This window comes from Gymnodraco acuticeps, unplaced genomic scaffold (assembly GCF_902827175.1).
Source record: "Gymnodraco acuticeps unplaced genomic scaffold, fGymAcu1.1, whole genome shotgun sequence".
Lineage (NCBI taxonomy): Eukaryota > Metazoa > Chordata > Actinopteri > Perciformes > Bathydraconidae > Gymnodraco > Gymnodraco acuticeps.
In genome coordinates this window covers 9,404,103-9,422,438 of record NW_022992351.1, presented here as the reverse complement: position 1 = coordinate 9,422,438, position 18,336 = coordinate 9,404,103, and the positions used below count along the sequence as shown (strand labels likewise).

Here is an 18,336-nt window from a genome sequence, read left to right as displayed (position 1 = left end):
GTGCCCTAAAAGGTTCTAATTTGACCAGTTCCTAGATAGAAAAACATTGTCTGATATGCTCCATCAGTGAGGTGGAACTTGGTAAAACAGCATTTAACTTATGGAAAGATTTATTGTTATTATCATGGCGTTTCAGGGTTTATTATTATTATTATTATTATTATCAATTGACAGGTGAGATGAATGAGGGAATGACGTGCAACAATAGTTGTGAGCAAAGATCAAACCAGCAATTTAATGAGTGCATTGCTTAGAACAGAGCCAGAGTGCTGCCCTGGGAGAAAACATTTCCTTTGAAAAGTTACGCTTCATATAGTTAATTAAAAACTGTTGATCCCTTAGGGGACAGTTGGTTGTAAAAAAGCATCAAACTCATTCCTAACAACATGGGGTATTAAATATGTCTGCCTCAGACCAAAAATAGTAAATCTAAAGGGATCACATTCAAGCATCACAGCGTATTATTGCCACAATAATTATTTGAGGGCATGCTTTAGTTCAGGAAACTTAGTTTACAGTAGGTCTGTAGGATGCATTAATTCAATGTGATTATTGGTCTTATTTTGCAGGGTGTCTTGGCAATGCATGCAGCCGTTATTAAGATAGCTCACTAATCTATAAAACAGATCGTGAATGAAAAACGTCTTTCTCTCTCTCTCCCTGCAGTGCCCCATTCCTCCGGAAAGACAAATATTTCTGATGAAATCACACAGTCTGACTTTGATTATTATTCTTTATTCTCTGATAACTGCAAGCTTTGTACCTGTCACTATTATTATTCTGGTCGGTCAATCTTGTTAACGAATCAATATGAGCTATTAAGCCAAGTAAAAGGGTCTGTGTTGTCTGCTGAAAAATAATAATGTAAACAAGCAAAGCTACATTATTCTCTTTCTCTATTCTTTTTGTCCTTTTCCCCTATCCTAGTAAATGGTTAGCCTTGTGTGTGTTTGTGTAGCATGTCCTCTTTCTAGGTCTCCAAGGTGGAAAGAAGATGTCCTTTGTTTAGAACTATCAATCAGTTTTTTATTCTTTTTGTCTATTTTTGTAAATCAAAAACGATATTCTGTTCACACAACATCGATTGCCAGTCCTTCCGTCCTTGGAGAGGGATCTCTCTTCTGCTGCTCTTCCTTTTTTTGCAGGGTAGAAATTCTAAAGCACCTTGTGGCACATTTAACATTTCTTATATTGAACTGTATGAATTTAAATTGATCTGACTAGACTTACATTTTGATAAAAAATAAGCCTGTTACTCAATAAGACACATAGTTTGTTTTAAATGGGGACATTTGGCACCACTGCTCAATCTGGACAGTGGCCAGAATCTAAATGAGTACTGTTCTAGGCATAAATGAGCAAATCACTTTTTAATGGTGCTTCTTTTCACTACTTATTCAATGTATACAAAAAGCTTTAATTACCTTGTAATGTAGACTAAAATAATGTGAAATTATTGATGATAAGTTAAAGAGTTACAAAGTTAGTAAGCAATCTTATCATTCAATCAATGCATTTGCCATATAATCAAGCAAGCAATTAGTTAGCTAGCATGTTTTTTCATTGTATTACATGTGTAAAGGTGCCCCGTATTTACCTGGTTGGCCCTGCATGTCCCCTGGCGGCTGGGATTTGCTGCGTGAGGAACGGTGCGGGTCCCCCTGTCTTGAGGAGCGTTGTCCGTGGTGGGGCCCAGCTGGGTCTCGGGAGTAGTCCGAAGAATGGTACCCTCCTGACCTTGACTCTCCACGCCGTCCTGTAGATGACGATCGTACTGAAGGGTCTTGGCGCATTGACGGGTCTTTTGGGTGCCCTTTAGATGACCTTGAGGCCCTCGGCTCATCTGGTTGACGTGACCCGGATGAGTGTCGGCTAGAGCTGCCATGTTGGCGATGGTCACGGGACGTAGAGTGTCGACCTCCGTGGCCATACTCATCTTGGGGCCACAGGTCCTCCTCAGGAGGCTCGTCGTAATCATGGTAGGTGTGTTTGACACCGTGCCGGGTCCTCCCAGTTGAGTGGCTGCTGCCGTAGTGTCGAGAGCTGGCGCGGGGCTTCTCAAACCAGTCAGTTTCTTCTTGTCCCAGATGGTAGGCTTTGGAAACCGAGAGCAGATCACAGTCAATCTCCATGTCGTTTGGTGACAGCGGCATGCAGGCTTAGAGATGGAAGGAGGCAGGAAGAAGAAGACCAACCGCATGCAAAAGAAAAGAATAGGAGGAAGAAGACACAGAAAGAAAGACAGAAAATAAAAATAAAAGTTTACATACATGCAGTATACAGTACACTTCACGGACCGTAACACATTACAAGACAATATGAACAGGATAAAACAACACTGCAAAACTGTCTGGTTTTGGGGGCTGTTTTTCTGCTTGAAAATTAAGCTTTAAATCTAAAGCCAATGACAGGGGAAATTATTTTATGCAGCAAAAACATACTTTAAAGTTTAAACAATTGGCTTTCCAATTTATGATGGTGTGAGTACAGCATAATTGTTGCAGTAAAACAATAAATATGTCTCTCTTTAAAAGATAAGGTTTAAATAAAGAATAGATTTGTAGGGACCGTTTTGCAGTGTAGACAAATAATTAATAAATCAAAGACATGTAAACAAAACATCAAAGACATAATTTAAAATAAAACCCTGTAAAGCAAAAATACAATGCATCCGTGTCGTGCAAAGAAGACTTTCAAGTGAATCAGAGTGTACCGAACGAAGGAAACGACCACGCCGAAGAACCATGCGAGTATTGGACAGACAGACGACTGGACGAACAGGCGGAAGGACGGACAGGCAGGCAGACAGACAGACAGCAGTCCACTGATAAGAGAGCTCCAAGTGACTCTCAGAAGAAGAAAATACCAGCATGCAACAGCTATCTCTGTCTCTTTTTTATCTTTCTCTTTTTCATTGCTAAGCCTAGCTTCTGGGTGGGTGGGGGACGTTCAGATAAACGGTGGGGGCAGTAGTAGGTAGTGAGACTGTGGGCATTGAGCTCCCACAATTACCTTCGCTGTCTGACACAGCGCAATGATAATCGTCTATAATGTACGTATCATCCGATTTGTAGACATGCGTCCGAGGGAGGTCCCGTATGTGGTCTTGTACATCTGGCAGCGAGTGGCTCGAACCATACTGGCCGTCATAGTACTGATCTCTACTGCTCCGACTGTCGTACGGGTCGGGACCTAAGCTCGATGATCGCCCAGAACGCATGAACCTCCCAAGGGGACTGAGTGGGCTCTCCTCTTCAGTGATCTGCCGGGTTGGGTGGCGCCCCCGGCTGTAACCAGATTGGTAGGAGCGGTCGTCCCTCTCATAGGATCGGCTGCGATACCCGGAGTAGTCTCTGGCTGAGATCTTGTCCATGCCATAGCCGGTGGAACGGGAGCGGCCTGTGGAGGTGTAGTAAATCCTATCATCCTCCTCTGTCAAACCATAGTGTCGACTACCATGAGAGGCTCCACTGAGGCTGTCTTGAGCATTCCTCTTGAATCCGTAATCCTCAATCAGCTGGCGCCCTCGAATGTGAGAGGAGGGGTAAGCCTCACCTGTTGCTGAGGAATAGGAGGCCAGGTCTGCCTCCACATCCCGAACCTCTTCAATTGGGGAGAACTTGGAGATCTTTTGCTCTATATTCCCCAGTTTCCTGTGCTTGCTGCGCTTGGTAGACATGACAGCAGGAGCCAGAAGGGTTCTGGAGGATGGTGAAGGTTTCTGTACCCCGGAGCGGATGCCGCCATTTTTGTAGTCGAAGTCATAGTAATAGGAGGATCCCCCACCCATGCTAGCGCTCACGCTGCTGCTGCTGCCCCCTAGAGGTCCGTGCCTGTAGCTGCTCTTACCCCTGCCGTGTTGGTCGTACAGCTCTTCCTGCATCGCCGCTTCCTCTTCGGGTGTCCTGCCGTACGAGGAGCTGCCACGCGTCGTGCTGCCAATGGTGCTGCTGTGGCCGTGGATGTCGCCTGGATAACGCCCACTGCCGCCATGATGCATCATGTCCCCTGTCGTCGTGCCCAGCCCGTCTTTTGCCGTCAGCTCGCTTACGTCGTCAATCATCATGTAGTTCCTTGGGACATTCTGCTCTAAGCCAGGAGCTCCATATATTCCATCAGCATGATTGTACGTGGAAGGACTATCTACAGGGTGCCCATAGGCATTGGAAACCGTAGAGGTGTACTGTCCGTAAGAGCTTGCTGTGGTGGTGGTGTAGCCATAAGTATTAGCATTGGTTGTGGTGTACTGGCCATACGAATTAGCTGAGGTTGAAGTATACTGGCCATAAGTGCTGGATGGCATTGATTGGTACCCACCATAGCTGCTGGACACTGGTGCTGAGCCATAGGGCCCATAGGAGCTGGCCATGGTTGTGGAGCCAGTGTACTGACCATAAGAGGGGGATGAACTGGAATAGATAGCTTCCTGAGCCATGGTGGTGACCACGACTGTGGGGTTGCTGATTGTCTCATAGTTGGTTGGCATCTTGTGCTCCAGATCGGCCAGCGAAGTCTGCCTTGGTCTTCCCGGGTGTACTGTCAAAATATCAACTTGGGGCTGCCCAGGGTATGGGGTGGTTTGGCTGGGGTAGGAGGACACAGCGCTGGGATAGGGTGAGCTGTGGGTGGGGTATGGGGGCTGACCAGGCGGTGCAGGCCCAAAACCAGTATGCCCGGGCTGGGGTTGAGGCTGAGGTGCAGCTGGTAACCCCATGTCTGTCTGGGGGTATGGGGGCTGAGTTGGGGGATAAGTGTGGGAAGGGTAGGAAGGTTGAGACTGGTAAGAAGGTCCTGGAGGGGGGACATGGCTCTGAAGGGGTGTTGGCTGTGGCAGTGCCTGGGACTGAGACACTGTTGGGTAGGGAGGCTGATTGAATGTTGTGGGCTGGTACGGCACACTTGATTGTTGAATTGGTGGTGCGGGTTGGCTCTGGGGGTACTGACAGGAGAGGAAGGATGAGGTGGGTGGGTACTGGGCTGCTGTGTTCAGGTCACTGGTGAACTGACTCATAGGAGCAGTGCTAGGCCTCACTGCCAGAAGCCCATTGGTCTCATGTGATGCAGCTGCAGCTGCTAAACGTAGGTTATTCAACTCACTGTCAGACATGTAGTCCCTAGTGTCGCCCATACATCTCAGGTAGGCAATATCCCTCCTCTCCCTCTCCTTTACTAGAGTCTCTTTCCTTTGGTGGATCCCCAGCTCGAGGTATCTCAATTTAGCATCAATTTCTTTCTCTTCCTCTTCCAGTTCAGCTTGCTGCTTTCTCAGCTTTGTCGACTCTTGCTCCACAGCCTTCAGCTCGTGGGTGAGGTCTTTGAGGAGGCTCGCTTTGGCAGCCAGGCCAGACCTGGTGGCGGGCTTGTGGCTGGGCACGGAGGGCAAGTAGACCTGTTGGAGGGCAGGTGCCATCATGGGCAGATGAGCTGATGTTGTTGTCTCTTCCGGAGGAGGGCTGGGCAAGGTTCGCTTGACCTTACGGAGCAGTGAGCTCTGCTGTAGGGCAGCCAGCTGGAGAGAGAGAGAGAGAGAGAGAGAGAGAGAGAGGGGGGGGGGGGGGGGGGGGGGGAGAGATGGAGGATATGGGGAGACAAAGAAGTACAGAAAGAAAGGGATCGGAGAGGTAAAACAGAAGAACAGGTGAATGTGGGGAAATGGTCGATGGGATGGGAGAAGGACAGGGGAGGGTATGAGACAAAATAGGAAGATGAACAAGGAAGGACACAGGATTCAAGAGAGATAAGAATAAAGAGAGAAATGGTGGTAGAGTGGAATGGGGAAGAGGCAGAGAGAAGCGTAAAGAGGAAAAGTGAATAGAGAGGAAAGGTAAAGAAGGATGTAGGGAACAGGAAGAAGAAGAGGGAGGAAAACTCAAAAAGAAAACGAGGTCAAGGAACAGAAACAAGGAGAGGATGCAAGCAAAGGGATATACAAGGAAGACAAAGGAGACACGAATAGACAAAGAGACAAGGACAGCAGGAAACAAGAGTGGAGTTCGTATTAGAGGACTTACAAAAACATTAAGTTTAGTGTCAATTGTGGTGCAGAATTCCAATAATTAATCGACTTCTCTATTGCACTTAAATCCTATCGCAGGCTTTTGCTAGGTTGTTGCTTCTAACTATGTGATTCAACAAAGTTAACATGTCAAACAAAACTATCTGCTCTAGAATTCAAAATGTTGCATAATAAGGTATAAGGATGCAAGGGAATGCTCTGTTCATCACAGACCTTCTCTAAGATGGTCTGACTTATTATTATTATTATTATGAGGTATTGGAATGTGTAGAAAGATTAAGCTAAACAAAGTTTGGAAATGAATCACCTTAAAATTGTCAGGGAATACATCTTCTTTCAGTTATGAATTCAGAGCTTGGCAGCATGCATTTATGGCAACATATATAGTACATTTTATTGATTCATTATGGACCTAAACCTGGATTGGATGTCAACAACACCTTGTTGAATCCATTGCTTGTTTAATTAATGCTGTTCTGAACACAAGTTGGGGTTCTTCCACTTAGACAGGTACACAATAAAGAAGCTATTTGTTTCTTGCTATCTGTTTACAGTTTTTCTCGATTGCTAACACACTAAAATTCTACATAAAGCACAATTATTTTAACTGACACTCAAAGAGCAAAACATCGGCTCAAATCTCCAAAACTCTAAACACGTTTTCAGCTTTTCACACAATTTTCAAATCAACATGGATCTTTCTGCAAACCACTGCACACGTTTCTCCACGTGAGACACAGGAATCTGACATAAAGTCACGTGTGAGCAGGTTTAAAACACTGATATTCAAAATGCCTCACACATGGACCAATGATCAAGAAACACGTTCCACCTGACCAAACACCTGATAGCATAATTGTTGGCTCATCAATCAGGATGTTAGCACAATAAAAAGACCACAGGTGAGTACTTTCTTACAGCAACAATGGAAGCCAACATGGAAGCAAGAGGAAGAGGAAGAGCAAGAGCAAGAGAAGAGGAGGAAGAGTACTCTCTAATGAAATGAAATGTTATCACCTCTGTTGTGTGAAACGTATTTACTTCATTACTGTAATTGAATTGTTGGCCGTTGCATACTATCCTGCACAATGTACTGTGGTAAACTCACTTTTATGCAACACATAAAAGTGTTGTTTATCTGAAGGACTGAGAACAAAGAGGTGGAAGGCTAAGGATGTTCAATGAGGCACAGGAAGCAGCAGTTACAAACTGGGTTTGGCAAACAATGCATCACACTTAGAGAGATCCAAAGCATAGTAGCTATGTGCTGAGATGCATGTTGCAAAATATTATATTTGAATACAATGTGATTTTTTTCAACAACTCATTTGTATTTCTTCCTTTACTGTATTTCTGTAAACTCAAGCAATCTTTCTCTGCAGAAACCTCTATGTACAGAGCACAGCCCATAACAGATGAGAGTGCTTTAGAGTATGCTCAGCAGTGTGTAGTTGGGTGGTCAAACAATCTAGTTTTATGAATGAAGTGTGTTGTATTTGGTGCAAAAGTTTGCATTTGGAAAGTGTTTATGTAGTTTTGAGTGCAGTTCTTCATTTAACAGGAGAAATTAGGTGTTTTGCACTTTGGGTGTGTGGTTTTGTGAATTGTGTTTAGTGTTCTGAGAAACAGAGCAATTTAAAAAAAAATGTTTACCTTGACAGTGTGTTAGCAATCGAGAAAAACTGTAATTAGCTTTCTTGTCCAAATGATGGTTAGCGTCTGAAGGCCTCATACTTCAAACTTTAAATCTTAGGACCATGATTAGACCCTTTGGACCCCAAAGACAAGAGTTGCATTGTATTTCATCTTAGCTGTATATCTTGACTGCAAAACTGAATATAGATCTAAACTGCCAAGTACATGTATCTTGATCAGATGAGTCAATGTATCAATGCGTGACATGAATACAGAGTATACAAAAAGTGCAGACTCGTCCCAAAACAGTTTCTTTTGGGATTGATTTGACAAAGCAACGTGGAAGTGGATTACTCCTTAATGAAGAAGTGGTTTGAAACCTTACATCCCTATACTTGAACATAAACTACTACAGATAACAAGATACCTCATTTAACATTAAATTAAGTTTGTTTGTGTGGCAAGTCTTTTTTTCACCAGAGGATTCTTTAATAAAGGCCAGTGACTTTGCGTCTGTTTTTATAAGAAACAAATGGCGATTACCAGAAAAGTTGGACTATTGATCTGTCTAGCTGCTAACATATCATCTTCACTAATTGGCTATCTTATCTAAATTGTGCCCATTCCGGACTCAGCATGGTATGATTGACTTTACCTGGCTCTGGAGTACTTGCTGCTGGTAGAGGGACAGCCTTGCCTTGGTGTGATCATCTGCGGTGGGGCTGAGGGACTTGGGGTCTGACATGGACCTCTGGGTGCTCTTGATGGGTCTGGGCACAGAGGGGTGTCTCTGTGGGGACTCAGCTGTGTATGACTTCTGCTGAGGTGTGACGTGGGCCTTGTTCAGCCTATCGCTGGACAGAGAATTCTCCAGCAGGCGGTGAGGGGACACCGGGGAGACAGGAGAGTACAGGACTTGAGGGGATTTGGGAGCCGTCTGCTGCTGCCGGATGATGCTGGAGATAGACTCGTTGTGGATGTGGTTGTGAGGCTGGTAGTTGATGTCGAGTGGATCTGGGCGACGTCGCTCAAACTTGGCTGCGTTTGCTGTGATGTGTTGCTGCTGCCGCTGCTGGCTCAGGAGGTCCACAGAGCCAGATTGTTGAGTTCCAGTACTGGTAGAGGAAGAATATGGACTGACTGTGGTTGGTACACTGAGCTGAGGGGCTACAACACCCTGTGACTGGGCTTCCGGGTCAGTCTGACATGCTAGAGACTGTCCTTTGTTGGTCCGCTCAGGTCCTGAGATGTAATGCACAATCTCTACCTTATTCGGGTCTGGTACTGTCACATGGATTGCTGGGGAGACTCTTCCTAGGTGCTCCACTTCAGTCTGGCAAGACATTTCCCTGATGGTCTGGATGGCGATACTGGAAGAAACAATCTTGTGAGAGTCTGTCTTGGTGTCAGTGGCTGCGGTGGAAGTGCTGCTGCCAGTGGCATTGGACTCAGCGTGCCGGGAGAAACGGGAACGTCTTCGGCGAACTGGGTGTTCCGTCTCCTTGTCCTCGTCATCGTCTGTCTGGACGGAGCAGTCAACGCTGCGACCACGCCTTCTGGTGCGATGGCGCATCATGTACCTGGTATTGGAGAGAAGAGAAGAAGATAAAAAATAATATGAACCATAATGGAATCGACTCACAGGACTCAACTGGACGGAACTAAAAAACACTTTCAACTTGACAGCAATTACTCATAATTGTCTACATATGCCTTTTGACTGGAAAATATTCGATATATATAAATATATATACATATATTAGGGATGTTATGTATCACCGATTCGCATCGGTGCACCGGCATAAACGTTCAAAATGCGAATGCACCGGTTGAAAGAGTTGGCTACAGTTTGGGTTGAACTCGCGATGCATCTATTGTAGCGTCTTTGCATTGGTAAAAAAACGATTAATTCATATAGTATCCTCTCATCCTGTCAGCACTCAGCAGAAATGATCTTTGATCTTTGCTTCGCACTAAGGCGGCCGAGAGTCTCAGTTATCAACACACATGGAAGTCGTGGAGAAAGAGAAACACAGCACACCGAAAAATAGCTACAAATCAAACGTTTGGCAACACTTCAGATTTTCAAGAAAGACAGACAACTTGACAAATCACAAGCAAATTGTAAACGATGCCGTGCCGCTTTAAAGTACACAAGTAGTACGAGGAACTTAGCCACGCACATAAAGAGGCGACATGGGGTCTGCGGCTGAAAAGAGAAACCTGAAAGTTAGACGTATGAGTTAAGTCACTCAGTGAGGGGTTCTGTCAGAGAGAGAGGTGTTTAGTTTACAGCAGCCTGTGACTGCCAATAATAGTTTAAATGTCTTCCTTACTGTAAGCAGTTATGAAATACCTGTTTGTGAAAGTTTATTTGTTATTGTTCATATAGAAACCACTGCTTTCTGCTCACTGGTGAGTTGAATGAGTGTTAAGCACATCAGGCTGGCAGGTGTATGGGCATTGCTCTATGGTAGCTGTTATTTGCACATTTGTAATCCTGGGCAATGCATCCTTAAATTGTTTAACTGTGAGGTGTTCTAAAATTGTACTGTACTCTGGAGAGAGAGAACACTATTACAAAGGACAAAAGGTCCAAGTGGTTTGTGAAAGGTAAAAAAGAAACAGCATGATGGGATGTGCAGTACTAGTAGAGAGAACCAAATATGTGAAGTATTTTTGGCTAATTCATGATTTGCTGCATATAAGGAATACAACTAAATCCTCTGTCGTACCATATTGAATTGTATCATTATTTTGCATTGTGTTGAATCAAATCGTATCGCATCGCCCAGTGCTTCAAATGTATTGCTAATGTATCGTATCGTTGGCAACGTATCGAGATGCGCATCGCATCGGCCTCAGTGATGGAGATGCACATCAGACAATATATATATATATATATATATATATCTTGTCTACATTTGTTTGTATTCATCATAAAGGCTGCATAAGCTTGTCTCTTGTTTTATTAAAAACAAATGGTAACTGAGTAGGAAGGCCATCAAGGTAATCCTTGCCCAATATACAAACACACCTCTCCTCTCCATCTTCATCGTCTGTCTGCACACAGCTGTCCACATTCCTGCGGGGGGAGCCGTAAAACACCACGCCCTCTCCGTCCAAGCTGTCTCTACTCAGCCTGGTCATGGAGCTGTGTTTCCTCATGTTGCTCCTGGTCTCCATGGGCTCCTGCTGGCTCCTCAGACACATATCGGACGAGGAGTTGGGGAGAGAACGGTAGCCCGCCTGAGAGTCGGTGAAGGAGGGCAAAGGCTGTTCATTCACATCCAACTGAAGATAGAAACAATTATTTTAAGGTTGATAATGGTCAACCATCATTGATTCAACTGAGAATGACGAGCACTAGAGCACACATTGAGATCACTTATACGTATGCACCAGAGCTTAGGCCTGCAACATCAATCTTTAATTCAATCATACAAGCATGTCACATCCTTTTCAAGCCAGCTGTCAATGCGCCTCACCTGCATGCTCTGAGCTAAAGCTGTTTTCTGCCTCTTCTGCTCTACAAGCTGTTGCTGGAGCTGATGCTGTAAAGACTGGATCTGGTCTAGCTGGGACTTCTGCTGGGCCAGCTGCTCCCTCTGGAGAACCAGTTGTTTCTCGCGTTCCTGTTGCTGTTGCTGTAGAACCTAATAATAATGTTGGTGGAAGGGGGAACAAGAAGAAGCACGCATCGACAAACGACAAAACATGAAAAAGATGGAGAAGCGTAGCAGAGGACGGTGACAGTGAACATGTTGGGACGAGATGAAATGATCAAACAAGACAAATGAATGGTGAAACATAGGAACAGAAAAAGAGAGTAGGACAAAAGAGGATAAAGTTGTTGAGTTATTGGCACAACTGGTTGTTAAACAGATGATCAAAGACTCCTGACACTGAATGTGACATTCTTGTGCTGATGGATTAGTATTGAAAAATGTTTCCACGTTAGTCAAACCTCTATATATTGCAAAAAACAAGAATGGAAGCGCAACATAAATGAAGTGCAGCATGTACTAATGCTGTTGCCAGTCACATAATGCTCATAAGAAAATATATAATTTTCTTTGTTGCAAAAATGGCAAGCTAATGCAAAGAAGGAGCTAGGAGTTTTTCTAATATTGCTGGGTATGAGATGAATATTAAACATTCCATCTTTAGTTCATTCTCATTAAGGAAGGCTTCCACACCTGTTTAACTGAGTTTACTTGAAAGACTTTCAACTGCTTGTTCTATCAAAAAAGGAGAAAATGGTCATGTTAGCCTTTCTGTTGCTAAGAAAAGTGACATACTTAAATGGGTACTTGCTGGTTATCAGATAAATACAATTTAATGGAATCAACTTTTCTTTTCTTTCAGTCTAAAAAATTAAATATCAAAACACTTTCTTTTTTTTCCATGAATATCAATCAAACCAACACATGAAACATGACACCAACATCTGAGCATTATCAGTTCATATCACACATACTACAGGCATGTGCATGCACACCTTATAACCAGGATATATCCAACTACATGTCATGCAGACTATAGCAACAACTTTAACCAAACCTTTGTAAGGGTTTTGGTTGCAAACATTTCTCTGAACATAAAAGCCATCAATAAATCCAATCCCATTTTCTCTTACAATAACAGAATTTTAACGCAATTTTTTTTGAGGACTTAATAAACATGTGTGCTGTACGTATACAGTATATATAATTAGTGTTATACAATACATACATTTAGCAAATTATGTATTGTAGTTTTCAACTCAGTTTACTGCTTGCACATCTAAGGTGTGATATTAAAAAAGAAAAACATTTAAATTGTAATAACACAATAAGACACACCACCAAAACAACTTAAAACAAAACAATATCAATGGCAAAACCAACAACCACAAAACAAAAAACAGGACACCAACTATCAAACTCTCCATTCCGCCTCCTGTTTCTTCCTCTACCTGGTCCTTGATGTTCTGCAGTTCGTTTAACTCTCTCTGCACCAGCATCTGCTCCTTCTCCCTGTGCAGCTTCAGCTCCATCTTTTCTCGGTCCAGCTCGTCCTGCAGGCGCAATTGTCGTAATTTCTCCAGCTCAACGCGCTCCCTCTCCATCTGCAGAAGCTGCTCCTGCTGCCGATGCAGCCTCTCTGCCTCGGATTCACCCTCCTTATGTACGGCACCTGGTGGAGGGAAGGAAGGAAGACCCCCTGCAATGGGTAAGCCACCAGTGGGGGCAGAGGGGCCCGCTGGAGGTTGGCTGTAGCCGTGACTGTGTGAAGGAGCAGAGGGTGGGTAGGCATAGGCTGCTGGAGGATGCTGTTGAGCAGTTGCCACTTGTTGCTGTTGTTGTTGTTGTTGTTGTTGACTGTTCAGGTGGGCCTGGGACAGGTTTATAGGCTGCTGCTGTGGCTCTATTGGTATGACAACTCCTTGTACTGAGGTGACCTCTGTTGATGAGGGTGCACCTCTACCGAGGTAAACTGGTTCATCCTGGACTGTAGAGCTTGTAGTTGTCAAAGAAATATACACTGGGGCACCTACTGGTGCAACACCAGCAGTAGTGGCAGCGATTGACGTTGTTTGGAGAAGACCTGGAGCTGGGTAACGGACTGGAGCTTGTCCGGTTAAGGGTACTCTGGGGCTCATTGGTAGTCTGCTGAGACTGGATAGGGGCACAGGTGTCATGTTAGCAGAGGGGTATGCCCTGTAGACCCCCCTCAGTATTGGGTGAAGAACAGAGGCAGGCTGAGTTGTAATGGGAAGTGTAGAAGCAATGGGGGTCTGAATGGTGGAGTAAATCATCCCATCAGAGGACCTTATAGCAGTAGGGTACATAGCCCTGAGACTAGCCTGCCTGGCATTGATAAGGTTGGTTAGTGCTTGACTGTGGGAAATTGGCTTCCCGTCTGTTCCAAAAAGAAGGTTTGGCCTGATGCCAAGACTTGCTGCGAGCCTAGCAGCCCCAGGCCCAGTTCCTCTCCCCAAACTACCAAACTGCATCAAGTCTGGGTTGCTTCCATATCGATCTATGGTATTGAGTGCTGCACACATACGGCTGATCTCCCTGGCAGTTGTAGCACTGTACTGAGCCAAGTTCGCTTCTTGGAAGCCAGCAATGTCACGAGCAGAGTAGCCATAGTCTGAACTGATATTAGACAAGGAATTATATCTCCTTATAGGCAGTGCTTGGGCTGTGATGTCTCCTCCATGCCGTAAATCTGTATAGGAGCCATATTGCAACCCTATGAACCCTCCATAACCTTGTTTCATAGCAGTTAGATCCATAGCAAGTTCTGCTGAAGTTTGGATGTGTGGTTCTAGTTTGGAGTGGTAGGACTGTAGCCCAGCTTCAGCAAGGTTTGTATCAGACATCGAAGGCTGGAGCCTTCCGGGGAATGGTAATGTGTAGGCCTTACGTTCATCCATTGGATAATCAAGGTACCCTCCGGATTGTCTTTCTTGATCAGACTCATAGGTAAGAGGTGGGGCAGATGGAGGCCTTATGCCCTCTGTCTCGCCACCAACACAGCTTCCACCAAATGGAAGTCGGTATACAACATCACAGCAAGCTGGTTGGTTGTCAGGTTTAAATTGGCCTTCTGTCAAATCCATAGCATCCTGTCCTTCTTCTACCTTCACTAGCTGAGTCACAGCCCTCGCCTGCTCTGGCCCTACGTCCATCTGTACTACCATGCTATGTGGAGATTTAGCTCCTGATATCACACCAGGAGGACTGGGCCTTCCTTTCAGCTCAACAGGACCTGCGCCATACAGCTCAGGATTAATTGTTGGTGTTACAGCACTGACCACAGCTGAGGCAGCGCTAGTCTGACTGACTAGCAAGTCTTTTTTCAATAAAGGTGAGATCTGTCCGGTAAGGCTGTACCTCGCCAAAGCAGATGCCGTTTGCTGCTGATGTTGCATCTGGTGATGCTGATGCAACTGCTGTTCAAGGATCTGTTGTTGCATCTGCAGCTTCTCCTGCTGTATTTGTAGCTCTTTCTGTTGGATACTGAGGTCTTCCAGTTTGGCATCAATTTTTGGTATTGCTGGGTCAGTTGGAGGGGACATTAGTGGTTTGTTCTGGGAAAGACACATAGCAGTACCCATGCCCTGACCAAGATCCACTTGGTTGTGATGTGGATCACCATAGACTGATGGCTGTTTTGGCTGGGTCATGAACATGGAGGCAGCCACAGTGACACTCACAGTTGTTGGAGTGATGATCTCCTGGGTGTTCAGGTTCATAATCATGGGCTGTACAATTGTTGAATGCCTGCTACCCTCTGATCCACCGTGATATTTTCTGCTTTCGGTGGCCAATGAAGTGAGATCCATTCCCTGGTCAGTCATGATAATAGGAGCTGGTTTTGTGGCTGTTCTGAGGTCCACAACACTCCCACCTTGGATCATATGACCCTGCTCTACCCTAGAAGTGCCTGGCACTGTAGATATTCGACAGAGGGAGATGTTGTCCATTGACATGGATCCTCTTTTGTAATGGCTGGCTGTGGTGACCATACTAGTTCCAACATTTACTTTTTCCACTCTTTGTGTTGTGCAGAAACTACGTGTGGGAGACTGGTGGTAAGGTGGCGTATCTGGAGGGCTGTTACATGGGGAGTAATTGTCAAATGTTGATTGGCGACTAAATCGGGTGGGCGAAGACAGGGGAGAAGTAGCAGTGTTGACTGTCATTGGCCTAGCTGGGCTTGGAGGTGGGGAGTATGGGGTATCCTGGGAAGACTGTTGGTGATAGAGCCGTGGGGACACTGATCGATTTGATGTTTGGGTTCCCTGAGCAGTCACTGGAGACGTAGGCTCAGCGCCAGCTGACTCAGACCTTCGTAATGCTGAACTGAAAGTCTGTGTTGAGAATTCAGCAGTGTTCCTTCTGGAAGGTGAATGGGTGGGACTCATTGTTGGGGGTGATGGAGAAAGAGGAGGACTGGTGCTCCTGTAATAAGTAGTATACTTGGGAGAACGTGGCTCAATGATTCTCTCAGTGGAAGATGTAGAGCTGTCTCGCACTTGGACATCCCTGGTATCCCCTACCCTTCTGGTGATCACTTCCCTTTGACTGTATGCCTGGGTAATCTCTGCAATCTTGCTGCATACACTTGAGACTGTAGTTGAAGATGTGGCAGGACTTGCCGTTTGTCGGCTACACATACTTGACTGAGTAGTCGTCATAGTGCAACTTGTACTGGTCTGAGAAATTGTTACTGCATCTCTGGCATAAACTCCATAAGCTGCAATAGTGGTGGCAGCCACTGCTGGAGTAATTCCATTCTTTCCTGCTTGGCTTTTAATCCTGTCTTTGTGCCCATCCTTGGCAGAGAAGTGCTGTGTTACTCGGACATCAGGAATTCGTCCTCCAGTCTCAGCAAAGGAGACAGGAGCTGACACCTGGGTGGGGCTTGTACCTGGAGTTAGCAGAGCATTGCTTTGCTCAAGAAGCTTAGCAAAGGCTGAGCCTGTGTCAAGGAGCTGCTTGTCCGGGTAGGAGCTCTCAATCTCGATCTCTACTTGCTCATCAGTGGCCTGCTGCATCTTGGTAATGTTTTGAGATGTTTGTCTGATCTCTTCATAAATATCTGTTTCTGTCTCTGCTGCCTCATTGTCATATGATTGATCTTGTTCATATTCATACTCCTCCTCATACCCTTGTTCATTAACATCCTCTTCATAGCACTGCCCATGTCTTGCTGGTTGTTGCTGTTGCTTCTGTTGTTTCTGAAGCATCTCTGCCTTCCTCATCATCTCCTCATAAACCTCCTCAGCACTCTTTAGTGGTTTGGAAGTACAAGATGGTGCTGTGGTGGTTGTTGTAGTTGATGATTTGTCTACTGGTGAGTAGAGAGACATAAAGGTAGGCAGGTTATATTCGCTGCCTGACTTGTAAAGTTTTGACTCGTACCCCTCAGCCTCTGAGTCCAGACTCTGAGGGGAATATTCTGAAGCAGATGAACGATGGAGCTCTTCCATTTCGGCCGCCTGTCTCAGTTCTTCGGTTGGAGAAGCATCTTCAATGGGTGAGAGATTGCTAGGTGGTGTCTTGGATCTCTCTCTGCGCCTCTGAGCCCTTAGCTCCTCCTTATCCCTCTTGGTCTTTCGTGCTGTGCTCCGTATCCTCTGTTGTTCCACCTCCCTCATCTTCTCCTGTTCTCTCAGAAGTTCTTCTTCCTCTCTCAGCTCATCCTCTTCTGAAGAGTCTTCAATGGTGGGAAGGAGTGGACCGTGGGAGCGGTGGCGCGCTTTCCTCTGCTGCTTGGCCTCTTCCAGCCTTTGCCTTCTGCTGGGGCTACTGTCACTGTCCTCTTCCATTGATGAAATCGAAGTAGGAGACTGGCCTGAGCCATATGAGGATGAGCTAGCTGGCACGGTGGAGGAGTAGTCGCCCCGAGAACGCTCTTCGGGAGATCCTGTCAGGCTTTCCATCTCAAGCTCTGGTTCCCGATCGAGGCTCAAGTCATTTTCATTGCCCAGCTCCATGTCCCGGCTGAAGCTGCTGGTGTTATTAAGTTCAATGGTTTTGAAGCGCCTCAAGCCTCCTTGTGCCATCAAATCATCTTCACCCTCCTCCATTGAGCCTTTATAGACATCAGAGGAGCTCTTTGTTTCCTCCTCAAAACTGCTAGAGTGGTGCTGAAGACGTCTTTTCTCCTTCCCTGAGTCAGAGACATGTTTAAGGTGGCTCTTTTTGGGTTTCTGGTAGCCATATCCTTCATCTTCCTCCTCATCTTCTTCCTCCATTTCTTCGTCCTCATTTTCTTCGTCAGCGCTCATCTCCATTATTTGTCTCCTCATGAACTCTTCATCTGTCATTTCTGTGGGCTCAGCCTCTTTTTCCTTGTTTTTCTTCTCTTTCTTCTCCTCCTTCACTTCCTTCCGTTTACCATCCCATTCTCCTCCGTCCTCTTCCTCCTCCATTATATCTTCCAACTCCTCGTCAGAGTCGTATGAATCTGGTGGGATTGACAGGGAGCGTGGGCGCTGCTTCCCTCTGTCATCCAAGTCTCTGTGCTTCCTCCCTCTTCTGTCCCCCTTGTCTTCAGACAGGCTCTTCTCCAGCAAAGGCCTCATGGAGCTCTCTAGCTTGGTGATTTCTGAAGGGCTCGGTGGGGAGCCTCGTCCAGTGATGCCCCTCTCGCTCAGCTTCATCTCCTCTTCTTGGATTAGACCTGTGATTTCACTGTGGGAGCTGGAGATGCCATCAGAGGAGTAGCCGGTGTCACTGAGGCTCTGAGGGCTGCGTGACAAGTCATGGGTGCTGTTGTTTTTTGTATCCTAAAGAGAGAACAAGAAAGAGAGAAGAATGTATTAGATTAGGGGAAGTTAGGGTTTCAAATTAAAGTCATAATTAATGCAGTGTAAGAATGTGTTGATTCTGGATAAACACGTTGCTATGTATACAATTTAAGCCCACATATATTTAGAATTAGATTGTTTAGATGAAAAAAGGAATGTTTTTTTATTTTAAATGTATCTATAATATAATGTAGGATTTGCTTGTCCAATATGTATACTCATTATTCATCACTTGCTTAAACAGTCGTGATAAAACCGCATTTCTTGAATTTTCATAAAAAGAGTACATTACATATATGTCATTGTACTACATTCTTGTTGTAGACATTAAGCAATGACCCGGAAAGTTCTCTTGAACTCAACACGTAAACATATA

General features: G+C 45.3%; 1 protein-coding gene across 6 annotated transcripts in view; it reads right to left on the bottom strand.

The window, feature by feature from the left end:
* The window catches only part of bsna (bassoon presynaptic cytomatrix protein a), a 209,175-nt gene that overhangs the window by 29,562 nt on the left and 161,277 nt on the right, over positions 1-18,336 (bottom strand). For 3 of the 6 annotated variants that reach the window (XM_034208897.1, XM_034208898.1, XM_034208901.1), the window contains 6 exons: positions 12,609-17,939; positions 11,140-11,307; positions 10,689-10,945; positions 8,307-9,231; positions 3,013-5,509; positions 1,598-2,095 (listed from right to left, as the gene is read on the bottom strand). In XM_034208897.1, coding sequence (XP_034064788.1) covers positions 1,598-2,095; positions 3,013-5,509; positions 8,307-9,231; positions 10,689-10,945; positions 11,140-11,307; positions 12,609-17,939 — 9,676 coding nt within the window. The remainder of the gene's footprint in view (positions 1-1,597; positions 2,096-3,012; positions 5,510-8,306; positions 9,232-10,688; positions 10,946-11,139; positions 11,308-12,608; positions 17,940-18,336) is intronic. The other 3 variants (XM_034208902.1, XM_034208900.1, XM_034208899.1) reach the window with 3 other exon arrangements.